This window comes from Lonchura striata, chromosome 22 (assembly GCF_046129695.1).
Source record: "Lonchura striata isolate bLonStr1 chromosome 22, bLonStr1.mat, whole genome shotgun sequence".
Lineage (NCBI taxonomy): Eukaryota > Metazoa > Chordata > Aves > Passeriformes > Estrildidae > Lonchura > Lonchura striata.
Genome location: NC_134624.1, coordinates 698,636 through 721,906, shown reverse-complemented (window position 1 = coordinate 721,906; position 23,271 = coordinate 698,636). Strand labels below are relative to the sequence as shown.

General features: G+C 60.6%; 3 protein-coding genes across 5 annotated transcripts; 1 reads left to right on the top strand and 2 right to left on the bottom strand.

The window, feature by feature from the left end:
* Positions 1 to 606: 606 nt before the first annotated feature.
* Positions 607 to 11,879, top strand: ENG (endoglin). The gene is made up of 15 exons (XM_021551374.3): positions 607 to 741; positions 4,798 to 4,955; positions 7,046 to 7,180; positions 7,764 to 7,926; positions 8,116 to 8,272; positions 8,443 to 8,572; positions 8,816 to 8,987; positions 9,071 to 9,213; positions 9,342 to 9,479; positions 9,776 to 9,820; positions 9,923 to 10,033; positions 10,126 to 10,371; positions 10,581 to 10,644; positions 10,740 to 10,841; positions 11,249 to 11,879. Exons 1-15 carry the CDS (start codon positions 684 to 686, stop codon positions 11,365 to 11,367), a joined length of 1,941 nt encoding a protein of 646 aa, XP_021407049.2. The 5' UTR covers positions 607 to 683; the 3' UTR covers positions 11,368 to 11,879.
* FPGS (folylpolyglutamate synthase) lies at positions 11,733 to 17,941 on the bottom strand. 3 transcript variants are annotated; one of them, XM_021551376.2, is made up of 15 exons: positions 17,219 to 17,941; positions 15,358 to 15,486; positions 15,199 to 15,252; positions 15,020 to 15,084; positions 14,830 to 14,944; positions 14,660 to 14,737; positions 14,324 to 14,385; positions 14,120 to 14,222; positions 13,943 to 14,020; positions 13,721 to 13,868; positions 13,543 to 13,641; positions 13,270 to 13,420; positions 13,093 to 13,168; positions 12,721 to 12,787; positions 11,733 to 12,624 (listed from the first exon to the last, which is right to left on the bottom strand). In XM_021551376.2, the coding sequence occupies exons 1-15, from the start codon at positions 17,225 to 17,227 to the stop codon at positions 12,197 to 12,199; spliced, it is 1,662 nt and encodes a 553-aa protein (XP_021407051.1). In that variant the 5' UTR covers positions 17,228 to 17,941; the 3' UTR covers positions 11,733 to 12,196. The 3 variants fall into 3 exon arrangements, with proteins under 3 accessions (XP_021407051.1, XP_077643931.1, XP_021407050.1); XM_077787805.1 differs by lacking the exon at positions 17,219 to 17,941 and adding an exon at positions 16,421 to 16,503; XM_021551375.2 differs by lacking the exon at positions 17,219 to 17,941 and adding an exon at positions 15,595 to 15,990.
* A 216-nt stretch (positions 17,942 to 18,157) lies between these two features.
* Positions 18,158 to 23,090, bottom strand: CDK9 (cyclin dependent kinase 9). Its single transcript, XM_021551378.3, has 7 exons — positions 22,964 to 23,090; positions 22,324 to 22,405; positions 21,823 to 21,913; positions 20,239 to 20,405; positions 19,890 to 20,061; positions 19,659 to 19,807; positions 18,158 to 18,796 (listed from the first exon to the last, which is right to left on the bottom strand). Exons 1-7 carry the CDS (start codon positions 23,053 to 23,055, stop codon positions 18,431 to 18,433), a joined length of 1,119 nt encoding a protein of 372 aa, XP_021407053.1. The 5' UTR covers positions 23,056 to 23,090; the 3' UTR covers positions 18,158 to 18,430.
* Positions 23,091 to 23,271: the final 181 nt, after the last annotated feature.

Below are 23,271 nucleotides of genomic sequence, written 5' to 3'. Positions count from 1 at the left end.
GCAGAAGGGGGTCCCTGGTGCCCCTTCGGCAGTGCCCAGCTGTGACACCCTTGCCCTCACCAAGGCCCCCTTGTCGCAAGGGATCTCCTGACCCCAAGCCCACCTGCCAGGTAGGGGTGTCCGGGCAGCCCCATCTGTGGCCTGGCCAAGGGTCAGGCAAGGCAGCAGTAACGCTAAGGGGCATCCGGGGCCATGGGGCGGCCACCAGCCTGACACATGTGACCTTGCATGGGTGCTGGATGGGAGCAGTAGGGGCTGAATGTCGGGGGCAGCCCCTTCCCCATCGGCTGGGCAGCTCCCCATCCCTATCACTGGCAGCACCCCGGGAATATTTGGGTGGATGGACACCACCAGAATCCCTGTGTCCAACCCCTCCACTCACTACTGCCAGCCCTGGGAGGCCCTGGGGGCCCTACCCCGGGTACCAGCGCCCTGCCCAGGGCGCTTCCAGCGCGCCCCTCCGGAGGTGCAGCCCCGCACGGCGCTGTAGGGAAACTGAGGCACGGCGCCTCCGGGGGAGGGGGGGTCCATCCTCTCCGCCCCCCCCCGGCCCCGCCGGCCCGGCCCCAGCGCCGCCAGCGGCATTTCCTCCGCCGCGGACCCTCCTCCGAAGGGAGTCGGTTTCCTGCCGCTGCCGCCGCCCGCACTCGGCGCTGGCTCCCGGGGAGCGGCCGCAGGCGGACATGGGCCCCCGCTCCGTCCCGCTCCTGCCGCTGCTCCTGGCGCTGCTCGGCCGCCCGGGTGAGTGGGGACCGGGGGAACCGGGCACCGGGGATGAGACCCGCGGGATGCGACAGCGGGACGGGACCCCCGGGACGGGACAGGCGCCGCGGCGGGACCCGCCGGTGACTGCGGATCGGTGGCCGAAGGGGTCCCGGCTGTGCCCGCACAGGCAGAGATTGTCACCCCCGGGAACCCTCCGGGAGAGGAGGTTTTGGGGAGCAGCGTCCAGTGGGGAGGGATAAAGCCACCCCGATTCCCGGAACACACACAGCACAGCCCTGCCGCTCCCTGGGACCCCCGAAATCCCGGCTGCGTCACTGGGGCGTGGGAGGTGGTGAAGACGCCGTGACCGAGTCCTGGCCTAAACGGTGGCACACGGCGGGTCTGGGGTGGCTTTGGTCCCTGTCACCTCGGAGTATGGAGGGGTTGACCAGGAGATGGGGATGAGAAATGGGAGCAAACCCTTAAACCTCACATGGAATGTGGGGATGGAGCTGGGGGTGAGAGATGGGAAAAACCCTTTAAACCTCACATGGAATGTGGGGATGGAGCTGGGGGTGAGAGATGGGAAAAACCCTTTAAACCTCACATGGAATGTGGGGATGGAGCTGGGGGTGAGAGATGGGAAAAAACCCTTAAAGCCGCAAATGGGAGTTGGGGGCTTAGACACCTCTGGAGCAGTCAGAGCCACCCTGAGATCCCTACAAAGCCACATAGGGAATTTCAGGGAGGGATGCCAGTGCTGATGGAGCTGGGGGACGGGGAGCTGGGGGACTTGGGGACATAGCCTGCTGGCAGGGGGAAGGGAACAAGGGGACTGGGGAGGCAGCAGCCGCCCGGAGAGGCTGGGGCCAGCAGCACTGAGTGTCCCGGCTGGGTTGGTCCCTCCTGGTCACCTCGGGGGCCAGTGCTCATGGATGGTGCTGGGGTGGCCCCACTGCCAGGCTTGATACCCACTCTTACATCACAACCCTGACTGGTGGCTGTGCTTGTCCGGTGAGGCTGTGCCGTGGGGGCCGTGTCCCCTGTAGTTGTGCCATACAGTCTCCATCCTTGTAGATGCACAGTTAGTCCTGTGTCCTGTGTAACTGTGAGGCTCGGTGCCCATCCCATAGCTGTGCCACAGCCCCTGCCCTAGGGCAGTGCTGTGGTGTCCCTGTCCTATGTAGATGTGCAGTAAGGTCTGTGTCCTCTGTAGCTTTCTTGTACAGTCCCCATCCTATAACCGTGCCATATGCTCCACATCCTGTGCTGCTGTGGCACAGAGGCCTTGTCCTCCCTGTGTATGATGTATAGTCCCTATACCACACAGCTGTGCTGTCTGGTCCTCATCCTACACAGCTGTGCAATGTCACCTGTGTCCTGTGTAGCGGTGCCATGTGTCCATGACCTTTGTATTTGTCCCCTGTATGGCTGTGCCATACATTCCCTAACAGGGCTGTGCTATATGGGCTGAGTCCTACATAGCTGTGCCATATAGTCCCCATCCTGAATGTCTGTTTCTATGGTCCCTGTGCTATTTGACTGTGCTGTATGATCCCCATCCAACGTAGCTGTGGCACACAGTCCCTGTGCTGTGTAACGGAGCTGTACGGTCCCTATTGCATGTGTCTGTATGGTCCCTGTGCTGTGTCACCCTGCCACACAAACAGACCCTCTCTGTGGCCATACCACCCCTAGGGTATGCAGCTGTGCTATATGGACCCCATCCTGTGTGACCGTGCCATATTGTCACTGTCCTATGTAGCTGTGCCATGTGTTCCCATCCTGAGTGTCTGCGCTTTATGGTCCATGCCCTGCGTGGCTGTGACACGTGGTGCCCATCCTCCCTACCTGTGCTACTCACCACATCCTGTTCAGTTGCTGCTTCTTCCTCACAGGAACCTCTGGGGCTGGGAGCCCACAGTGGGTGCAGTGCCATGGAATTGGGATGCCCGCAGTGGGCACAGTGCTCTGGGACTGGGCTGTCCATGGTGGCTGCAGTGGTGTGGGACTGGGGTGCTTTTGGTGGGTGCAGTGTCAGGGTGTCTCACAGACACAGACAGCTTCCAGAGGTGGGGGATTTTGTGCCCCCTTGACAGGGGCCAGCACTGCTCCCCATGGGGTGCTGGGTCTCACCTCCCATCTGTGAGGAGAGGCTTCTTGGCACCTGTCTGACTCAGAGAGTGGCAGGAATGATGTGGCTTATGTCAAGCCTGAAGCCTGGACCCATGCACACCATCATCTGCATCCCAGTGCCACCTCAGCATGGTCCAACAGCCAGCAGGGGCTCAGAGGATGACAGTTCCCTCTCAGTGCAGGACCCATCCCCATTCCTGCCCTGGATCAGCTCATTACACAAGTGCTGAGGCAACACCACCAAATGCAAGGATGCCAAAGCGGTGCTGCCCATCCCATGGGCATCCTGCACTGCCAGAGCCACCCTTGCCCTGCATCCCACACCCCAGCTTTGTTCTCTGCTCCCAAAACCCAGGAATTTCTCCCCCAGCCCCTGACCCACACTGTGGGGAGCCACAGTGGGACCATCCCTGTGCCCTGATCCCAGTGGCACCAAACCAAGGGAGAATGCAGGTTGGAAAAACATCAAGTGGATTTTCTTTCTTTCTTCCTTTTATTTTTTTTTCCCTTTCCTGGAGTACAAAAATAACAGTGCCCTTATCTGATCGCCCCGGCGGCCCAGCTGAGCCCCCTTATCTGATCCTGACATAATGCTGGAGCCCGCTGCCTTCCCCAGGGACAGACAGTGCCCGACTGGCACCACTGCCCCGCATCCCCTCCGCTGGCATCCCTGCCCTGCCAGGGCGAGCCCAGCCGCGGCCCCCAGCCCTGCCTGACCTCGCAGGGCATGCGATGCCCGAGGAGCGAGGAGCTGCCCGGCCCCTGCCCAGCAGCGCCGGGGCCGCGCGGCCGTGCCCGGGGCCGTCGGGGCAGGGGTGGAAGGGAAGAGGGACGCAGCCTGTGGCGCCCAGATAAGCGGCTGTTTATCTTCCTCCCGATGCTGCCGGCCGCGCGGCCGCCGCGCCGGGGGGGAGGAAGCACCGGACAATAAATGGGCCCACGGCAGCGTCTCCGGGGGTCCGTGCCGTGACCCCGCCGCCGCCACAGCCCGGCCACCCCACCGGCGAGGCGCAGGTCAGGGACAACGTGAGAGGCACGACTTGGAAGGAACGGCCCTTTGCCGGGTGCTGTGTCCCAAAAACTCGATGACCTGGAGCATTGCACCCTCTAGCCCCAAGTCCCGGTGGGGCTGGCTGGATGGACCGGGAGTGCGGTCCAGCCACCTCCCGGTGCATTGGCTGGAGCCAGCAGGGATGGGAAAAGTTGGAGTGGGAAGGGATAGAACTCGGTGGCCATCTCCAAAGGAAACACAACATCCCAGGCACTGTCTCCCCAAAGTCCATGGAAACCCAGCTGTGACCAGGGGGGTCTGTCCTTCCCAGCCCCCTGGAATGGAGCACCCATGGATGCAGACGGTTCCTCGGGGCCAAGTTAAGGACAGCCCGGCCACAGCAGGGCTGCCTGAGGCGGAGGAAACTGTCGAGGCACGTGGGGATTGACAGGATCAGGCCTTCAAATGGCTGTTTGCGCTCAGGATTTCCCTTGGCAGCCGCCGGCCAGCCCCGCTCGCCGCACGCCGCCGGGGGCTTTGGGATGGGGCAGAGCTCACGCCCCAGCGCCCGCGGAGGATGAGCCTTACACCATTTCCATACCTGCGCTTCCCACTTTCCTGCGCCCGGGGGATGCGGGGGGGGCTTCCGCCACCGCCCCAGCCTTCGGGGCGGCCGGGTGCGAGTTTTGGCACGCAGCAGTGCCGAGCAGGGACAGCGGATTTTTCCAGCCCGGATCTAAGGGTCATTACCGTGATTGCGGAGCGGCTGGCGGCGGCGGACGGGCCCCGGGCGAACACGTAGCAGATGGTCCCGGGGGTGCCGGCGGGGCCGGGATGGGGGCCGAGGCTGGAGGGCAGTGCCGGCGCTGGCGGAGACATTCAGCCCCCTCCTGCACCGTGCTCCCTCGCCTTGTGTCACAAACATCCCCGCGGCACGGACTGACAGGCTCTTGTTTTCCGCCCAGACCCCGCGAGAGCCGAGGGCTGTGACCTGCAGCCGGTGACATCGGAGCGACCCATCACCCTCTCCTATGCCACCAGCACGGTGCCACGCGGCTGTGTCAGCAACAGCTCCATGGACACTGGCCATGAAGTCCATATCCTCAGCGTCAAGTGGTCCGAGGTGAGCACGAGGGGTCCCAGTGCATTCCTACAGAACTTCTTACACTGTCACTTCACACTGTCACCCTGTCACTGTCACTGTCCCAGCTGTGAAAACCTTCCTTTAATTAAGGAGCAGTGAAAGGACCTGGATTAACCTCCTCCATGGCACCTTGTCCAAGCTTCTCCTCCAAGCACAGACTTGGGCTTCTCTGCGCCTGATGGGAACATAAAGACTTCAGAGGCAAATTCTTTAATAGTCCTTGCTGCCAAGGCAGGTATTCCTGTGCTGGACACCTCAGGACATTCCATTTCCCTGGGAAGGTGGCCTGGTTCTGGTTCTGGCTCAGGAGCTGGGCAGAGCCACAGGTACCCAGTGGTGACCACTCTGAGGATGGAGGGAGAGATGGAAAGTGGAAGGGAAGAAGGGATGGAAGGTAGAACGGAGGAAAGGATGAAGAGATGGAAGGAGAGATGAAGGGAGGGATGGAGAAGAGTGGAGAGATGAAGGAAGCACATCCTTTTTAGATGTCCAAGCAAGCAGAAAGCTGTCTGCCAAAGTTGGCATGGCCATGCTGAGGGGTGATAGCCACACTGTGGGTGCTTTGGGGCAAGGATGGTGTCAGGGCTGGCGCTGGCACTGGCTGGCACTGTTGGGTGATTTTGCACCAGCTCACAGGTTTACATGGCAGCTCTGCGGGACAGCCTGGCTTCCCTCGCGCTGGCTGGGGCCCAGCACCCGATTTTGGCCCAGCCCTGGGCCACCCGGCGCCACACTCCCCCCTCCCTGCCACCTCCCAGCTCTCCCAGTTCTGCTTTTGGAGCAGAGGGAGAGCCAGACCACGAGGCGCTGGGGAAAGGCAGTTCTGCAAGAACCCCTCTGGCCTAGCCTGGTGTCACCCGGCCTTGGCATCGTGGATCAGTGCCAGGGCCGGGGGTGCCCCGGGGTTGTCACCAGTGGCAACAGGGGACACACATTGATGTCACGGCTGCGGCACCGAGCCCCACGGCGCGCGGGGGAAGCTGGGCAGGGACACGGCTCCACTTACAGAAGAATTACTGGAAGCTGCTTTCTATAAGCAGATCCCCACGATGAAAAAAAAAAAAAAAAAAAAAAAAAAAGGAGAAGAAAAAGAAAAAAATAACCCGAAAGGCGGCGGCGGGGAGCGCCGAGGCTCCCGCCACTCGCGCAGCCAAACAATGGAGCGCCACAAAACACGCGGCAGGAAAAAGAGCCGCCAGCTCCTCCCCGACACTCGGGGCCACCCGGGGTCCCTGGCCACCCACGCTGGCCACGGGGCCGTGGCCAGGCCGGCATGCCCACGGCTGCGCCCGCCAGCCCTGTGCACGGCACTGGCAGCAGCCTGCCCGCCCAGTCCCCGGCTGGTTTTCCCTGCCCTCTCCTCTCCCTCTGCTCAGATCTTTGCGAGCCGCTATTCAGACAGCAGTTGCCAAACTTAGCGCCCGGAGTTTTGACTTCCCCATCCGGATTTCCGGCTAGAGGCAAGCAGGCAGTGCTAGCCACGAGGAATGGTGTGTGCCACCGCTGTGCCCAGGCGTCCCTGCACACCAGTACGGGCACACTGAGCCGGGAGCGGTGGCACAGTGCTGGGAAACCTGCCAGGGGGATGTCCCAGTGCCCAGAGAGGGAATCCTCCAGTCTTCAGGGGGAGATATCCCAGTACCTACAGTGAGGATGCTCTGGTGCCCGGGGTGGGGATGTCCCAGCTCCAGTCCTCAGTGTGGGGATACCCCAGTCCACAGTGGGGTGACACTCTCACACTCAGAGCAGAGATTAGTCTCTAACTCAAGGATGCCCTGGTCCCTAAGAAGGGGGATGTCCTGGACACCAGTGTGGGGATAACACCATCTTCCAGGTGGGCATCCTGCTGGTCCCTTGCTCTGGGGAGCCAGGGGGTGTTTGTCCCGCCAGTGTAGGTGCACACTCATGCGGCATCCCTGTCCCTAACCAGCCATGGCTCCTCTTGCACGGCTCATCCTCAGGGCCTCAGGGCTCTCCCTGCTCCCTCTGGCTCTAGGGGGCAGCCAGGAAGGTGACAGCGGCTGGGGCTTGGTGGCCACAGTGATGACACTCTCCTCTTCCCCCCCCAGGTCTCTCCTGTCCCTCTGATGGTGACAGTCACCCCACGAGCCGATGCCTGCGGCCGGCCAGCAGTTCTCATCCTCCTCTGCACCCGCTGCTCTGCCACCATCACCTCCCCGTGCTCAAACCTGATCATCCGCACCGTGAGTGCCACAGCCCCACAACGGGAGCGATCCCGGGGGCAGCAGGGCTCGGGCCATCCATGGGCAGCTTTAAGGGAGTCGCTGGTGGAGACTGGTCCCTCCGATCACCAGACATGATGCTTGTGGTGTCCCAGGGAGGAGGGGACGCTCCTGACCATTGCTGGCGGCGCTGAGCACTGGGCTGGCCAGGCAGGGAATGACGCACAGGGCTGGAAAAAGCTCCCATTTCCTCCGGCCGGCGGGAGGAAGGTCAGGGATGGGGTTTGGCTCCAGTGAGCTGAGCCGGGGTCGGGCGCTTTGTTAGCAAAATAAACCTCCTGCTTTGTTTGTGGCTAATAATAAAGTGGGCTGAGCCCTCCGTGTGTCACCAGCCATTCGCTGGTCCCAGCTCACGTCTCCGAAAATCCCTACTTATCCAGGGTGATCCCCAGCCCAGGCTCCAGGAACACTCACCTGTTTTAGGTTCACATTTGTATCCTGCACACTGAGGGGAAAGGTTTTCCTTGCTTTCCCCATGCCAGCCTGTATAAGGGAGGGATGCACCTTGCTCCTCACCCAGCTTAGGCTGTCACTTGGCTCACAGGACGCTCACCTCAGCCCGGAGACCATCAGAGCACCAAACCCTGAGCCACCCATGGTCTCCAGTGAGGGACAGCTGCTGGCTTGGGCTCTGGACACCTATGGGGGCATCACGTCCTACAGCGAGCTGCAGGACCCCCGCAGGGTCCAGCTCCACCTGGGAGAAGGTGCGTGGGACTGAGGGCTAGCACTGGGCGGCTGGAGTGGACGGGAATGGTCTTCCTGTCCCAGAAGGGCGACAACCTCCTGGGGCAAAGCACCTTCCCCAGGGGGATGCCATGGGGATGCCCCTGGCCCTGAGCATCTCCCCATCCGCTGAGCCCAGTTTGATTTTGATCACCCTGCCACCTACACAGATGCCAGCAGCCCTCCAGAGTGCGTTCCCCAGGAGCACTTCAATGCCATTCAACACCTTGAGACTGAGGTCTTCTTCCATGGGGTGAAGGGCTGCTCACGCAGTGACGCCCAGAGCACCGGCGCCGCTCACATCATCCATTTTCAGTCGGAACCCAGGTACCACAGTGCCAGCAGTGGGACCCCAGCAGCAGGACAGGCGGTGGGATATTCTTGGAGATGCTTGGGAAGGTGTTGGGCTGTCTCAAAGGCAAAGCCCCACATCCTGAGTTGGATGTGGGACCGGTTGGTATGCAATGCTGAGAATGGGGGATCTTGTGGTTTTGCAGCTCCTCCATCACAGAGGTGAACCTGTCTGTGAGCTGTGCTCAGAATTCTACTGGAAAGCAGATCCTGATCCTGCAGAGCAAGGCCAACTTCACCTGGTTCCTCTCCTCGAAGTGCAACATCCATTTACTGGTATGCTGAGAGGAACATGTCTTCCCCACCACCCCCACCAAGGGGTCTGCCAGGTGCCCAGGAGATGCTGGTGTCATGGGCAAGGTGGCAGGAGGGCACCTGGAGATATCAGACATGGGCAAGTGGCAGCCCCCTTGCTGCAAGCCCTCATTACTGGGATGAACCCTGCCTTGTGCACCCCCAGGTGTCCCTGTCTCCACTTAGCCCCTCTATGCTTCTTCCTCCCTTTCCTCCTCACGGCAGGTCTCTGGGAGTTACAAGATGACCCTTTTCCCGATGGTGTTCCCTGGGATGCTCCTGCCTGACACGGAGCAGGACCTCATTGCTAAAGCCTTTGAGAAGAACTACACTGTTATTGCCTCCTACTCTGCCATCCCTGCCAGCACCCACATCAGCCTGGAGATTCATGAGCACGGTGAGGCCCCCAGCAGCCCAGGGCTGGGTGGGATCAGGGGTTCCACCATTCCCACTCAGACCCCCCATCTCCCTGTCTTGCAGAGATGGTTGAGACGCCTGTGACAACCACCCCCATTGTCATCACACAGCCCCCAGACTTGCCCCACCAGGTGCTGCTCACACTCAAGCCCTGGAAGTGCACGGATGAAACCATGGAGATTGTCATCATCAGGTCCTACCTGGAGGTGAGGAGGGTGGAGAGGGGTGCTAATGTCCACCAAAATCACTCAGAAGTTGCATGTTCCCCTGGGTGCTCGGGGTGGGTGTCACGAGGCTGTCCCCTGTGGGTGACTACAGTATGCTTTCCTCCTAGCCCATCAAGGACGTGGTGAACATCACTCTGAGGGACATCAGCTGCCAGGCAGAGAAAAATGCCACCCACTTCATGTTGAAAAGCCCCCTCAGCCATTGTGGCACCTCACTGGAGGGCAGGGGCTATGCCAACAATGAGGTGAGAGGGGGGCTGGCTGGGGGTATTGCCTCCAGCCCCACTGATGGCCCATGAGAGCTTCAGTGATTGCCAGTGGGGCTTCTCCACCAGGACCTCCTTGGTTTTGCATGGCTGGAAACATCACACTGCAGCCCAGGGCTAGATGGGGGAGGGGGGGGGTGTGGGTGGGACCATGCCGTGCCATGCCATGCCATGCCATGCCATGCCATGCCATGCCATGCCATGCCATGCCATGCCAGCAATAGGCTCCAGCAGTGGGTACCACTTGACTGACCCAACCTTCTGCCTTCTCGCAGCTCATCCTCAGCCTGGCCAAGGACGCAGTGCTCCGGAGTGTGCGGGTAAGAGCCGGGTTTCCCAGCATGTCCAGGGGTGCCAGAAGGTGCAAATGGCACTGTCAGCTGGGTGCTGGGTGCCCCTTTTAGAGCTGCCCCCTCTTGCAGGTGGCCTTCAAGTGCGAGATCCCGCGGGAGCTCTTCCTGCGCCTTTTCCCCACCGCTGCCTTCGAGGCGCCGCAGACGGAGCTGGAGATCAACAAGGAGGCTTTTGTGCAGGTACTGCCACTGCCCCAGTGCCCGGGCTGGGGCAGTCCAGCCACCCCTGGGCCGGTGACCCTGACGCTGTGTCCCGGTCCCACCCCACGCAGGCGTCCATGCGGTGGATGGATCACCCGGCCGACCTGCAGCTGAAGGAGTGCTGGCTGCTGGCCGCAGGGCGGGAGCCGCTGCTGCTGCTGCAGGGCGGGGAGGCGCGTGGAGCGGGGGTGGCCGTGCTGGAGGGCCCCCCCAGCAGCCATGGCAGGAAGGTCTGGCGCTTCCGCTTCACCTACACCGTTCCTGAGGGCAGACACATCCCCTTCTCTGCCATCCTCAAGTGCAAGGCCGGCTTGCAGGTCGGTGTGACGCCCCTCCCCACCCTGTGACACCACCGTGCTGGTCCCACCGGCAGTAGCAGCCTGATGGGTTTGTCCTGCACCATTGGGTGATGGAGCCCATCCAGGAGCAGCATTCCCTAGTCCACAAAGAGCCTGGGGGCCCCCACCTCTGCCATCCTGCAGGGATGCACATCTTCCCCCTCTCACCCCAACCTCCACCTCCACAGAACGACACCATCTTTGAGAAGGTCCTGGAGTTGACAGTGAAGGATGCCTGGCGGCCCCTCAACTGTGAGTTCAGGGCAAGGGAGGTGGTCAGGATGGGAATGGGAGTGGGAGAGGGACTCTCCCAGTGTGGCAGTGCTGACAGCCTCGTCCTCCCACAGACCGTGGGCTGGGGCTGGCTGCCGTCCTGGGGATCACCTTCGGCGCCTTCCTCATCGGGGCACTCCTCACTGCCGTGCTCTGGTACATCTACTCGCACACCCGTGAGTATCCACCACCCCTGGGGACCACCGTGGTGGGATGGAGGGGCCACATGTGTGTCCCTCACTGGGTTCCCCATTTTTCCCTCCTGGCCAAAGTCCCCAAGGGAGCCAGAGACCAGGCTGCTCCATTTGCCCTCATCTGTGCAGTGCTGGCAGTGCTATAGGGGAATAACCCTGCTTCAGGAGTCTACAGCTCCTCAGGCTCCCTCCTGCTTGTCTGGGTATCCCTCTGCCCTCTCCCCTGCTCCTGGTGTCCCATGCTCATCTCCATCCCAGGGGCTCAGGGGTCAGCTGGGGAGTGATCCATGAGAGCTGGAGGGTCCCTGGGGAGCGAGCCAAGGCCACCGCTGTTCGCCCTGAGTCTGGTTTCCCCTTGGTGTTCCCCCGCGGCGGGCGGTGTGAGCCAGGTCCCATCTCCAAACTGCAGCCGGTTTCCAGCACGGCGCCAGCCTCGGAGAGCAGCAGCACCAACCACAGCATCGGCAGCACCCAGAGCACCCCCTGCTCCACCAGCAGCATGGCCTGACGCCCCCGGGCCCCCCCGAGCCCGCGCAGCCCCTGGCCAACGGACTTGGGGATCCACCCCAGTGCCATTAAGCTGATTTTTTGCCCCAAATCTCAGGCCGAGCCCAGAGGGGGCCTCCATTACTCATTCAGTGAATGCTTTGGCCCCCTGATGGCAGCCCACACCAGGGGGGTGTACCTTGTAACCCCCCTGGACTCCCCCGCTGCAGTGGGGAGGCAGAAAGAGCAGCTATTGCCAAAACCTCCCACAAGGCTCCCCATCAAATGGGGGGGGAAGAAGAAGTGGGTGCCCCCTGGACATGCCCCAGCACTTGGGGTGACCCCTGTGCCCCTCCTGTATCCCCCCAAGAAGGCAGCAGGCACCAGTGGGAGCAGCAGGAGGTTTATTTGTGGAGGATGGTGCAAGGCTGCCGCCCTCCCACAGGACGATGGGCAGAACCCACCACTCCCCCCAGCTCCCCGTCCAAGTTACAAACTCTTATCAATAATAATAAAAACCTTCCCTATGTTAAATTAATTGCACTCTGATGCTGAGCCTTGCCACGGCTTGAGGCTCCCACTTAGCAGGCACTGGACCTCATCACAGCCTGGGGCAGCCCCCCAAACCCTGGGGGACCCCCCAGTCAGTCTCACTAGGGAGGGGATGGAGACCAGGAGCATCCCCCCATGGACAGTGTCCTGGGAAGAGCACAGGCAGAAGGCACTGGGGTGAAAACAGCCAAGCCAGGATGGGGTGGAGGGGCCCCACATCCCCCTCCAGACGCCTCTGAGCATCGCTGGGGGCAAAACTGGTGTTTCATGTAAACAGAGGTGCGAAGCCCCGTGCCCCGTCACTGGGACAGCGCGGGCTCCAGCAGCCGCAGCGCTCCCCCCACCAAGTGCAGGCTGCCGGTGACCAGGACACGGACGGCGGCCGCCTCCCGCAGCAGCACGGCCCCGCTGCTGGCTGCGGGGTGGGGCTGAGCCCCCGAGGCCGTGGGCGCTGCCAGCTGCGGGTCCCGGCCCTGCGCCACCCACCGCAGCGCCTGGGCCAGGCATGGGAACACCAGGGCTGGGGAGTTGAGGGGTCGTGGGGCTGGGGGCACCAGGAGCAGGGAGCCCCGCGTGGGGGCCGGCTGCAGCAGCCCCCCCACCCGCAGGGGCGATGGGAGCCAGGGGTCCTGCCCCACTTTCTCCTCCAGGAGCCTCGTCCACGTCCGCTGGTTCTCCAGGCAGCGGGTCAGGGCATTCTCCAGCGTCACGTTGAAATTTTGCTGGTCTGGGAGAGATGGAGACAGCAGTCAGGGATTGCAGGGGGAGCTGCGGAGGGATCAGAAAGGGAAGCTGGGGGAGACCCTGTCTCCCCAGCACTCACCTGCATTGTTGGCCACTGACACCTCGGTGAAGTTGGGGCAGAAGACGGCATAGTCAAAGTGACAGGGCTGCGGAGACAGCAGGAATCAGCACTGTGGGAACCCTCAGGATTTCCACTGGGGCCGGTCCCACACCCACGGGGTTACAGGGGATGGGGCAGGGGATGATCCAAGTCCCTTCCCCGCACCCAGGACTGTGAGACCCCTGCAGGGGTCAGGTGAGGTGGGATACAACCCCGGGATAGCAGGATGGGTGGACAGACAGGGTGCCAGCTCCACCTCGTGGCTCCCTCCACCCACAGCAAAGCAGGTCCCACAGGGCAGAGAACCCAGGCACCCAGGCACAGTGACTCCCCTGTGCCCCCAAACCTCACCACCAGCAGCTTGAGCAGTGCCGCCGTGTCCCGGTCGCCTGTGGCATTGAAGAGCAGCACACGCACCTCAGAACCACTGCAGGGAGAAAGGGCAAGTGGCCCATGCCCCCAGGGGACCTCCAGCACCACCACCACCACACCCCAGGATGTGTGCCCCCCTTTACATCCCCTCCTTACTCATGAGGCTTGTCCTGGTTGAGGGCGGTCTGGCGGAACCAGCGGACACAGGCCTGGATGCTGCTGGTGGTGTGAGCTCCATCCAGGTACCACGTCACAGGGCCGTGGGACAGCACCTGAGTCCTGCCCAGCCACTCTGTGTCCCGCAGGCCTGGGGGGACACAGGGCATGGCTGGGACCCCCATACCCTCCCCAGCACGTGGCACTGGCTGGGGTCCAGCACAGCCCCACCACACGGTGAGGGGGGGGGGTCCTGGCATGGCCGTACTGCACCTTGGATCATGGCATCGGTCAGTTGGAAGGCAGGCGCCAGTGGCACCGGCCTCCCCAGCAGCTCGGTGCTTGGTGGCACCTCCTTCAGCTCCCCAAGACCTAGGCAGGACAGGCATCTCACTGAGCCCTCAGGGGCCCTGGTGGGGTCTGGCCCCCTGTCCCTGTCCCCCTGCCTTACCCGGGCAGCCGCAGCGCTGCAGCCACGTCCGCGCCAGCTGTAAGGCCAGGGCGGCGTTGGAGCGCTGGTGGGCACCCGCCAGCCCCAGCTCCAGCGCCCGGCAGCCCTCCTCAAAGTCGTCCAGCTCCGGGCAGAGGTAGAGGGGACACTGTGGAAAGAGGAGGCTGAGCCCCCCACCATGGGATGGGGCACCCCCAGCCCACACCCCTGCCAGCAGCTCACCTCCCGCTCCTGGGCTCGCTCCCTCAGCACCTCCAGCGGCCGCTCCGGCTGCGCCACGGTGAACGCCGGCACACCGGGCTGGGAAGGACGGGGGTGCTTAGTGACATGGGGGTGCTCAGGGACACGGGGAACACACCCCGAAAACACAAGAGGAGACAGAAGACCAGGTCTCCTTACCTTAAAAATGCCTCCCTTCTGCCAGGCGATCTTCTCCATGGTGTCCCCCAGGATGCTGGTGTGGTCGATGCCCAGGGAGGAGACCCCACACACCACCGGTGCCCTGGGAACGCAGCATGGCAGTGTCCCTGCTGTCCCCCCTGCGCTGTGGGGACATCAGGCCCTGGCAGCCCTGGGGACAGGCTCAGCCATGACAGCTCCTACCTGATGATATTGGTGCAGTCATAGGTGCCGCCAATGCCAACTTCCACCACTGCCAGGTCCACCTGGGGACACAGGGACACATCAGACATCAGAGCCACCCGCAGTAAATGCCCCCATGGATCCAGGGATGTGGGTGGAGGCAGGTCCCTGCCACCAGCCCTTCCAAACCCACACCTGAGCATACCCCCTATTTGTGGAGATCATCCACCTCACGCAGCATCCCCTGTTTACAGCCATGACAGTCTGATCCACACAAATTCTGACCCAAGTCCCCCCTCCCAGAGGTCCCCACCAACTTGACATTTCTGTCACAAGCTGGAGGCCACCACCACTGACCTTCTCCTGCAGGAAAACGTGGAAGGCCATGATGGTGAGGAAGCGGAAATACGCCGGCATGCTGGCATGCGCTGGGTCCTGCCAGGGAGAGCAGGGTGAAGATGAGCACATGACCCTGGGAGCGGGGGACCCAAGGGAGGGAACACCCCCACAAACCCTGCTGGCCCCACCTTGGTCTCCTCCAGGCGGTTGTAGACCAGCCAGAAGTACTTGCTGAAGAGGTCCTTGCTGATGGGCTGCCCATTGATGCGGATCCGCTCGCGCACCTGCACGAGGTGAGGGGAGCTGTGGGTACAGAGCAGGGGGAAGAGTTAGGCACAGCTCCGCTGGCCCTTCAAAACCCTCCTGACACCCACTCACCTGTAAAAGCCCGTCTTCAGCCCGTAGTTGCGGAGGATGCACTCGGTGAAGGCGCACGCTGAGCCCTGAGGAGACAGCTGTGTTAAACCCCCCGTTCCAGAGCAGGGCAAACGGAGCCACAGACACCAGCAGTGCCCCTGAGCCCCCCAGTCCCCCACAGCACCGCCCACCCGCCTCACCTTGCCCTTCGTCCCCGTGACGTGGATGATGTTCAGTCGATCCAGGTCCTCGACCTGTAAGAGTTCAACCACCCTGTGAGACCCCCAAGGCAGCCAGTTCCAAGCATGGTGGCACTGCTAACAGGACAGAGGGAACAGGGACGGGGATCAGCCCATCACCTTCAGTCCGCTCCTCTCCAAAAAGCCCTGCATGGCTTCCAGCTGGGCCTGGGGGTCACCGCGCTCCCGCTTCACCTGCTCCAGGTAGCTGGCATTGGTCTGCAGGGTGTTGAGCATCCGGATTGCATCCTGGAAAGACGCCCAGGGCAGTCGGGATAGTGCCCAACACAGCAGCCTTGTGGCTGCGCCACAGCCCCGGGGGCCAGTCTACCCAGAGCCCGCTGCACCCTGACCCACCCCTCCGGGCTCAGTCTCCTCGGCGGTGCCATCGGCCACCCACGCCGGCAGCATCTCTGCCATGGTGCCGCGGGGACGTGGCGGCAGCGCCGGACTCCCCGTGGCGGGGACAGGCTACTTATGGGCAGGGTCACCCGCCCCTCCCCAGGTGCCCGTTGGCCCCGCGGCGGGGCACGGCCAGCCCAGCGCCGGCACCAGCGCTGCCCAGCGGGACAAGGTCGCCGCCGCCGGGAGCGGGCAGCGCTCCAGCGCGCACCCGTCCTGCCGGTGTTTAACGAGCGCCGCTAATGATGCAGCAACGCCGCACCGGCACGGCACACCTGAGACACGAGGTCACCATTGTCACCGAGCCTCCCAAACCCAAGTTAAGGGGGCGTGAGCCCGGCGCTGCACCGCCGTGTGCTGCAGGGGGGAGCTGGCAGTTGGGCCAGCAACCCACGTCCCCAGTGTGGGGACACTCCAGGCAGGCAGCTGGACCCTGTCCCACCAGACAGCGGCACTGACACCGAGAGCGCTCCCGCCTGCCCGAGGGGCGCTCCGCGCCGGGGTCCGCCATCATCCCCGAGGCAGCTGGCGCAGCCGCGCGCGGCCGGGACCCGCCGTGATTGCCGCTGCAGGCCGGGCTCACCCGCTGCCGCCACGGGGCACGGCGTTTGGCGGGGCGACCCGAGCAGAAAGCGGGGGCACGCGGCACGGGGCAGGAGGCACGGCCCGGGGCTGCGGGGGGGCGGCAGAGGGGGTCAGGAGGGGGGGGCGTGCCGCCGCCCCGCGCGGAACCGGAGCCCCGCGGCTGTGGCGGCCCCGTGCCCCGCCCGGCGCGCGGTACCTGGTAGTCGGTGGCGGGGGCGCGCGCGGGGCGCGTGCTGAAGCGGCGCGCCCCGGCCCGCAGCGCCCCGCGCAGCGCGCGCAGCCCCCGCCGCACCATCCCCGCCGCGCGCGCACCGGCCCCGCCACGCCGCGCGCGCCGCCGGGGCAAGGGGGGCGGGGCGGCCCCGCCCCCCCGACCACCACGACGCCGCCGCCGCCATCTTTGAAGCTGGCAGCGCGCGCCACGCCGCCTGAGGAAGGAGGGAGCGCCATCTTTGCGAGGGGCAGCGAGGCGGCTGCCCCCGTGCCCATCCAGACGCCCCGGGAGCGGCACGGGGGTCCCGGCAGCCCCGCTCGGGACGTACCGTCAGGCTCAACCCGCCTCCGGGTCTCTCCGTCTGGCAGCACAGGGTCATAGCCCTACAGCCCCCACCGCCCAAGCTGGGGCACAGGGCCCCCCGCAGCCCCCACGGCCCCGGCCCGGTGCCCGCGGAGCCGATGTGTCAATGGACGGCAGCACTGCCTGCGCCGAGCCCCCCGGCTCCCCGGGAACGGGACGGCGGTCTCAGGCTGCCAGGACCCGAACTGCCCTCGGGAGGGCCCGGTGCCGTCCTGCAGGCTCCCGGTGCCGTCTCCGCTTAGGCACACAGGGACAGGAGGGTCACAGCAGGTGTGCGGGACAGACAGTGTTTATCCACAATGGCACAAGTCAGCTGGCTTATTGCTCGTAACCGACTATTTTTCCAAATAAATACCACCCCCCCTTCCCTGCCCAGATAGACACTGCTTCAGAGCCCCCAAACCAAGATAGAATTACCTCGTACATGTTGTTAATCAAGCCCCTTTTTCATCCTGAGAATGGCCCCACTCACCACCACTTCCTCATGGGACTTTACACTACCAATGGCTTTTGTCGGTAACTGTTAACAGACAAGTTACCCAGTGCCAAATGCTATCACCAGCTGCACACATTGAATCCTGGGATCCTGGCATCCATGGGGCTCAGGGAGAAAATGGCTGGCTACAGCTGATAGCCACGGGAAACTGTGCAGCTGTGGAGGACCACTTGCTCTCTATTAATTAACCCTGACAAGTTCTGTCATAAGGTGTGCACAGGTGATCCCAGTGGGTCAGGCTAGTCACTGTACCCAAAGGAAGCAGTGGTGTTTTCTAGTCTCTCATGCAAAGAGCTCCAGGAGAGAGCAGGAGACACATGAGTGTCCCCCTGCTCCCAGCACAGTGTGACCAGCCCTGCCACACTATCCTGAAATTCTTGCAGACAGGAGGGCAGGTCTCACCTTAGGCACAGGGCAGTACTTGGCTGCAGCAGATTGGGTGTATCCATTATAACTCACAGTCATGGCTTGCAATTTAGAAAGCATGGATGCCATGTGCTGTCACAGAGACCAGCTATCCCAGTCTCCTGGCTACACGGAGCATCCAGCTCTGCCAGGCACCTCTGGTTTGCCCTTTTTAGGCTAGACACCAGTCTCCAGGGAGAGCTAGTCATGCTGTCTAGGGTGGCTCTGCCTTTCCCAAGACTCATGTGATGACCCAAAAGCACCTGCCTTGTCCTTCATCAATGCTTCAGTGCTCACAGGATACTTCATGCAGGAGCTATGACAAACCAAGAGAGCTGAGACATCTCCAAGCAGGGCCCAGTTTGGTCCAGGGCAGCTGCTCCCAGTCCTGCCAGTCCCGGCACCATTTGCCAAGAGCCCCAGAATGGATGGAGACACTTTTTTCCATCATCAGATCCATAACAATTGATCTGCAAGTTTAATGTAACCAGTACAGACTTTTGGGGGACAAAAACAAGTTCTGAGACAGGAAATTGCAGGGAAACAACGTCGAGCTCAGAGGTATCACCTCCCCAAGTCATGCAGCTCTGCAGTGGCCAAGGAGATGGCCAAGCTCTGTTAACACCATCAGTCAATTCACCTTGAAAAAAGTCTTTTCCTAGACAAAAAAACCTTGACAGGACATCTCCACTTAACATGGGAAAGCCCAGCCAGGACCCCGCCGGATGTCAAAACACTCTGTCGAATTCAGTCTGGTTGGTGGCCGCTGGGTTCCTGCCCTGGTTCGCCGGCTGCTGGGGCATGTGCCCACCCCTCCTGCGTGGTGGGGCCAGGTACTCAAACATGGACTGGTTGTGGGTGGACAGCATGTTCTTGAGGTCTGAGGGCATGGGGTCCGACCAGAAGAAGTCGTGGTTCAGGGCGTCGTCGCTGTCGATCCGCTGGGCGGGATCCAGCACCAGCAGCTTGTCGATGAGGTCCAGCGCGTAGGGGTCTTTGACGTAGGCCTTGAGGCGATCCTTCACCTTCCTCTTCTGCCCCTTGGGGAGATCCAGCTTCTCATACAGCTCGTACTTGTCCACATTCGGCCAAACCTGGCAAGGGGAAGGAAAAGGGGTTGGCAAGAAATAGTTATGGAAAGGACAAGGCATTTTTGGTTCAAACACCTTCAGGCAAACCAAAATAACAATTCTATTTTATAACCTCACAACAACAAAGAGGCACTAAAGGCCTGGAGTCATGTGGACAGGTCAGGACAGTCTTCCTGGTGTGGAAACAATGCTCAAGGATTTCTGGTTCCCCCATGAAAGAATTACTAGAGAGCACGGTTCAGGGCAGCTACCGCATCCAGAAAGATAAAGTGACAAAACTGATTGCTAAATAATCACCTGGATGTGGCACCTTTTATCCTTAGAAAGCAAAGCCTGCTGCAATCACCAGCACTTATCTCGATCTGGGAGAGACCACAGCAGGTCTTGCCAAAGAAAGCACCTTCAGTGTATTTACATAATGACTGTGACAGCAGGAGGAGGACTCTGCAGCTGCCAGCACAACATCCCGCAGATCCCAGTCTGGGCTAAGATGCCTCAGCTTGCTCCCCACAAGAGGGCAGGACGAGCTGCTTACGAAGGAGGAGCTGAGGGGTGCTCACACCAAAGCTGAGCTGATGCCGCAAATCACAAGACAGAATTCAAGAGGCTTTTCAAGGTGACCGGTACAAAGCACCTGAGAATAAAAACCCCGACCCTTCTTTAAGCAGAAATTGAGGGTTGTCTGAGAGACAACGCCAAAACACAGGCTAGAAGATTCTCCAGGCTCCCTGCCAGCAGCAGGCACACTTCACTGCTGGGAGCATCCAGCAGGCAGCACACAGGGCAGGGAAGAAGCCCAAGTGCCTGGTCCCAGACTCTGCCCACACTCCTGCTCTCCACAGCTCCTCCCCACTCTCGCCCTCACCTCCGGCGTGATGGATCCGCAGAGCTGGCTGATGAGGGTGAGCTGGTGCTGCTCTGTGTTCCCCTGCATGATGGGGCTGCGGGTCCACATCTCTGCCATGATGCAGCCTGCACCCCAGAGATCAATGGGGGGGCCGTAGTCGCGCTCCCCTAAACGGAGATGCTGAGTTAGTCTCCCAGAGGGCCGAGAAGGGCCAAGAAGCCGGCAGAGCTCACCTCGGGCTCCTCCTACCTAGGAGCAGCTCTGGGGGCCGATACCACAGGGTCACCACGCGGTTGGTGTAGCGGTTTGGCTGGCTGTTCTTAGCCAGGCTGAAAGCTCGAGCCAGCCCAAAGTCTGCCAGCTTCAGGACTCCATCCCGTGTGATCAGGACGTTCGCTGCTTTCATGTCTCGGTGCAAGATCTGTACAAGGACAGATATTGAAGGGTTAAGTGAATGCAGTGCCCTCCTTAGGTGCCTTGCGCCAGCACAATGTTCAGGCTGCAGAGGTGGGAAACAAGGATTTCCCTCCAGCCTGTGCTAAGACACCTGCTCCTTGGAAAGTCACCCTCTGAGCACAGCAGAAGTCTTTCCCATTACCTTGTTCCTGTGGATGTAGTAAAGTCCATTCAGGAGCATCTGCATAACTTTCTTAATCTCTGACAGTGTGAACTTGACATGGGCGTTGCTGAGAAGGCCAGCCAGGTCGTGCTCACAGAAGTCAAACACAAGGTAGATGCTGCCCTTGCACCGGTTGTACGGAGAGGCTGCGGGAGAGGCACAGAGAGGCTGCCAGTGAGGGACCTTTCACTGGGTCACAGCTCCTCTCACCTCCCACTCATACAACACCCCCTACACAGAATCTCAGGGCACGGGAACACAGAGAACCAGACAGCCTGCAGGCCTCAAGGTCCTTTTTAAAGAACTGAGCAAAAACTAGCAACACAAGAACGGGAGATGAGGATTGGTGCAGCAAATGTCATCAGAAAGGCAAGGAAAGGGCATGGCAACCTTTGAAAGCTTCACTTCGTGCAGCTCTGGGCACGTAACGGCTGTGGGGTTTCCTCCCTGCAAGCTGTGGCTGCCAGCCAAGCACCAGAGATAGAGGAGACACCCACAGACAGCCCCGGGAAAAATGCAGAAACACAGAAAATCTGTCTAATCTCACATTAAAAAGTGAGATTTCCTGCAACCTCAAACAGGATCTGCAAAAACGGACTGATCTTGATCAAAGTGATATAAAACTCCAATTTTAATTGAATGATAGCAGACTTTAAGTGAAGACTTTAAGTGATAAGATAGCAGACTTTAAGAGATTTTAATCTTGTTCCTAGAGCACCCACGCAAAACATTATTAAAAAGAAAAGCTGATTTTCATCAGTTGTAATCAGCAAACCTGCTGATCAGCATCTCCAGCCGGAAAAGCTTAGCCCCCAGAGAAGCACACTACTCTCCTCCCCAGGAGGGTGCCTGCTACACTGAGTTTGCAGTTCCTCACACAGACACAGCCCCAAACACGCCTTTCCAACACAAAAAGAGAAAAGCCTCATGTTTGACAACAGTAAATGAAACATTTCTACTTTACTGCAAACTGAGGTCAAGGTAGATTTGGATAAAAACTGGAATACAAACAAAACATAAAAAGGGAACAAATGACATGTCTACAAAAATATTTACTTTTGGTATGTGAGACACCCAATCATGGCAGCTCTTTTAATCACAGAGTGAATTACAAATTAACTTGTCATTGGTGTCTTCACTCATACCTATTCAGACAGTAATCTACACACAATTCAGTGTACTGGAGTATCTTGAATTTCCCATCACTAGGCCAGACATTTCTGCCCATTCAGTGACTGGACTTTTTAAATAACACCAGATACAGAGGCTGAGGAGCCTCTGCTCCAAAGTGCTTGTTCGTTTAAAGCCTCTCAGAAGGAGCTTCCCAGCACAGGCATATCCTGGCAGGACTACAACAGCTTTTTCCATCTGAGCTTCAGCAACGTCCTGACTCATTTAGGAACTCTTTTCCAAGGTAAGTAACCTGTCACCCCATGTCACAGGCAGGAAGAGAGGCCCATGCTCAGCTAGACCACTCCACTCCCAGCACAAGACACCAGCCTGCTCACCACTGGCAGGGCTCAGAAAAGCCATCATTGACACAAGGGACACCCTGCAAAGTACCTTTGGTCCTGCAGATTTCTATGAGGTTCACCACATTCTCATGTTTGAGCAGCTGGAGGATTTTAATCTCTCGTAAGGCTGTGATGGGAAACTGGAAAAGAGAAAGAGAGAATGGAGGTTGGAGATGCAGGAGACAAGGCCATCTTTGCCAGAGAACAGGAGGTGTGACCATGCAGCTTGACAGGTCCTCCCCTCCTCTCCTCACCTTTTATATTCACACTAGGACAGGGTACAGCCCAGCCTGAGCTGCAGAACAGCCTCCCTGGCTGCTGCCTTTGCTGTTTAAGCTCTTAACTCTCTCCCCAACCCCTGAGCATGTGTCTGACACATCACCCAGTTCTTCCACAGACACAGCCAGTGTGGAGCCCTGTGCTCAGGGTCCCAGAGGAGAAGAAACACATGGGAAGCAGCCATCCCATGCAGCCCAGTCCCCTCGCTGCTGCCATGTGCCTTTGCAGCCCAGGTGACAACAGGCCCAACCCAGCCATGCCCCACACTCACCCCTTCTTTCTCATTTTCCATCAACACCTTCTTCAGTGCTACTTTCTTGCCTGTCTGGCGATGTTTAGCTTTGAAAACTTCTCTGTTAAAAAAAAAAAAAAAAAAAAAAAAAAAAATTTAAAAAATATCCATGAGCAGCACAAGGAGAAAGGAGCCAGGTGCCCCCACAAGGAACAAGCCCAAACAAGATACACTAAAGCACCACACAGAGAACTCTGTGCTGAGCCAATATAGCCACATTCCCCTGGGCCAAAGGCCCTCAGGACTCAGTGAACCAACAGAGAGCCCAGATCTCTTGCAGCCTTACAAGGATTTCCAGTAATGTAGCACATTTTGAGCAAAAAGCTGTACATTTGGAGCCAAGCTGCACATTTGGAGGCAAGTTACAGGTCGCCACCCTAACTGTTTTCAAGGTTAACTCTGCTCTGGCAGAGCTGGGACAGAGCGGGACCTCAGGTTGGGAAAAGAGGGCCCAGGAAACAGACTGGCTCTCTGAGGGCAGAGGGGCGGCAGGGGAAAGGACACCGAGCAAGGAGCACCCGAGGCAGGCACGATGGGCCGCGGGCTGGGCCCAGCTGCAGGCCTGAGGCTGGGGAAGGCCGGGGCGGGTCATGGAGGGCCGGGGCCGGCGAGCACTCACCCGAAGGTGCCCTGCCCGATCTTGGCGAGCTTCTCGTACTTGGAAACCTCGTCGCAGAAGGGGCACTCGACCATGTCGTACTGCTTGGCCATGGCGGCCGCGCCGTTGCCACAGCACCGCGTCCCGCCCGTTCCGCCACGTGACGCCGTCACGTGACCCGCCCGCCCGCGCGGGGCCCTGTGGGTGTTGCAGTCCCTGGGGCCGCCGCCATGTTGTCCCTCCTCGTGGCCCGGGAGCCCCGAGCGCTCCCCGTGGCCCTAAAGCGCTTTGCTGGGTGCCCCGTGTGTGCTTAAGCACGTCAGGAGTTA

Bases quoted from the DNA above. Each gene is read 5' to 3' on its own strand.
- CDK9 (XM_021551378.3), bottom strand. From the start codon at position 23,055: ATGGCCAAGCAGTACGACATGGTCGAGTGCCCCTTCTGCGACGAGGTT. The intron at 21,914-22,323 runs GTGAGTGTGGGG...TCTCTTTTCCAG, and splicing joins TGGAAAATGAGAAAGAAGGG to TTTCCCATCACAGCCTTACG. The intron at 18,797-19,658 runs GTGAGGGCGAGA...TCCCCTTGCCAG, and splicing joins GCGGATCCATCACGCCGGAG to GTTTGGCCGAATGTGGACAA.
- FPGS (XM_021551375.2), bottom strand. From the start codon at position 15,657: ATGGCAGAGATGCTGCCGGCGTGGGTGGCCGATGGCACCGCCGAGGAG. The intron at 14,223-14,323 runs GTAGGAGCTGTC...CTGCGTTCCCAG, and splicing joins GACTGCACCAATATCATCAG to GGCACCGGTGGTGTGTGGGG. The intron at 12,625-12,720 runs GTGAGTGCTGGG...CATCTCTCCCAG, and splicing joins GTCAGTGGCCAACAATGCAG to ACCAGCAAAATTTCAACGTG.
- ENG (XM_021551374.3), top strand. From the start codon at position 684: ATGGGCCCCCGCTCCGTCCCGCTCCTGCCGCTGCTCCTGGCGCTGCTC. The intron at 4,956-7,045 runs GTGAGCACGAGG...TTCCCCCCCCAG, and splicing joins TCAGCGTCAAGTGGTCCGAG to GTCTCTCCTGTCCCTCTGAT. The intron at 10,372-10,580 runs GTCGGTGTGACG...CCACCTCCACAG, and splicing joins AGTGCAAGGCCGGCTTGCAG to AACGACACCATCTTTGAGAA.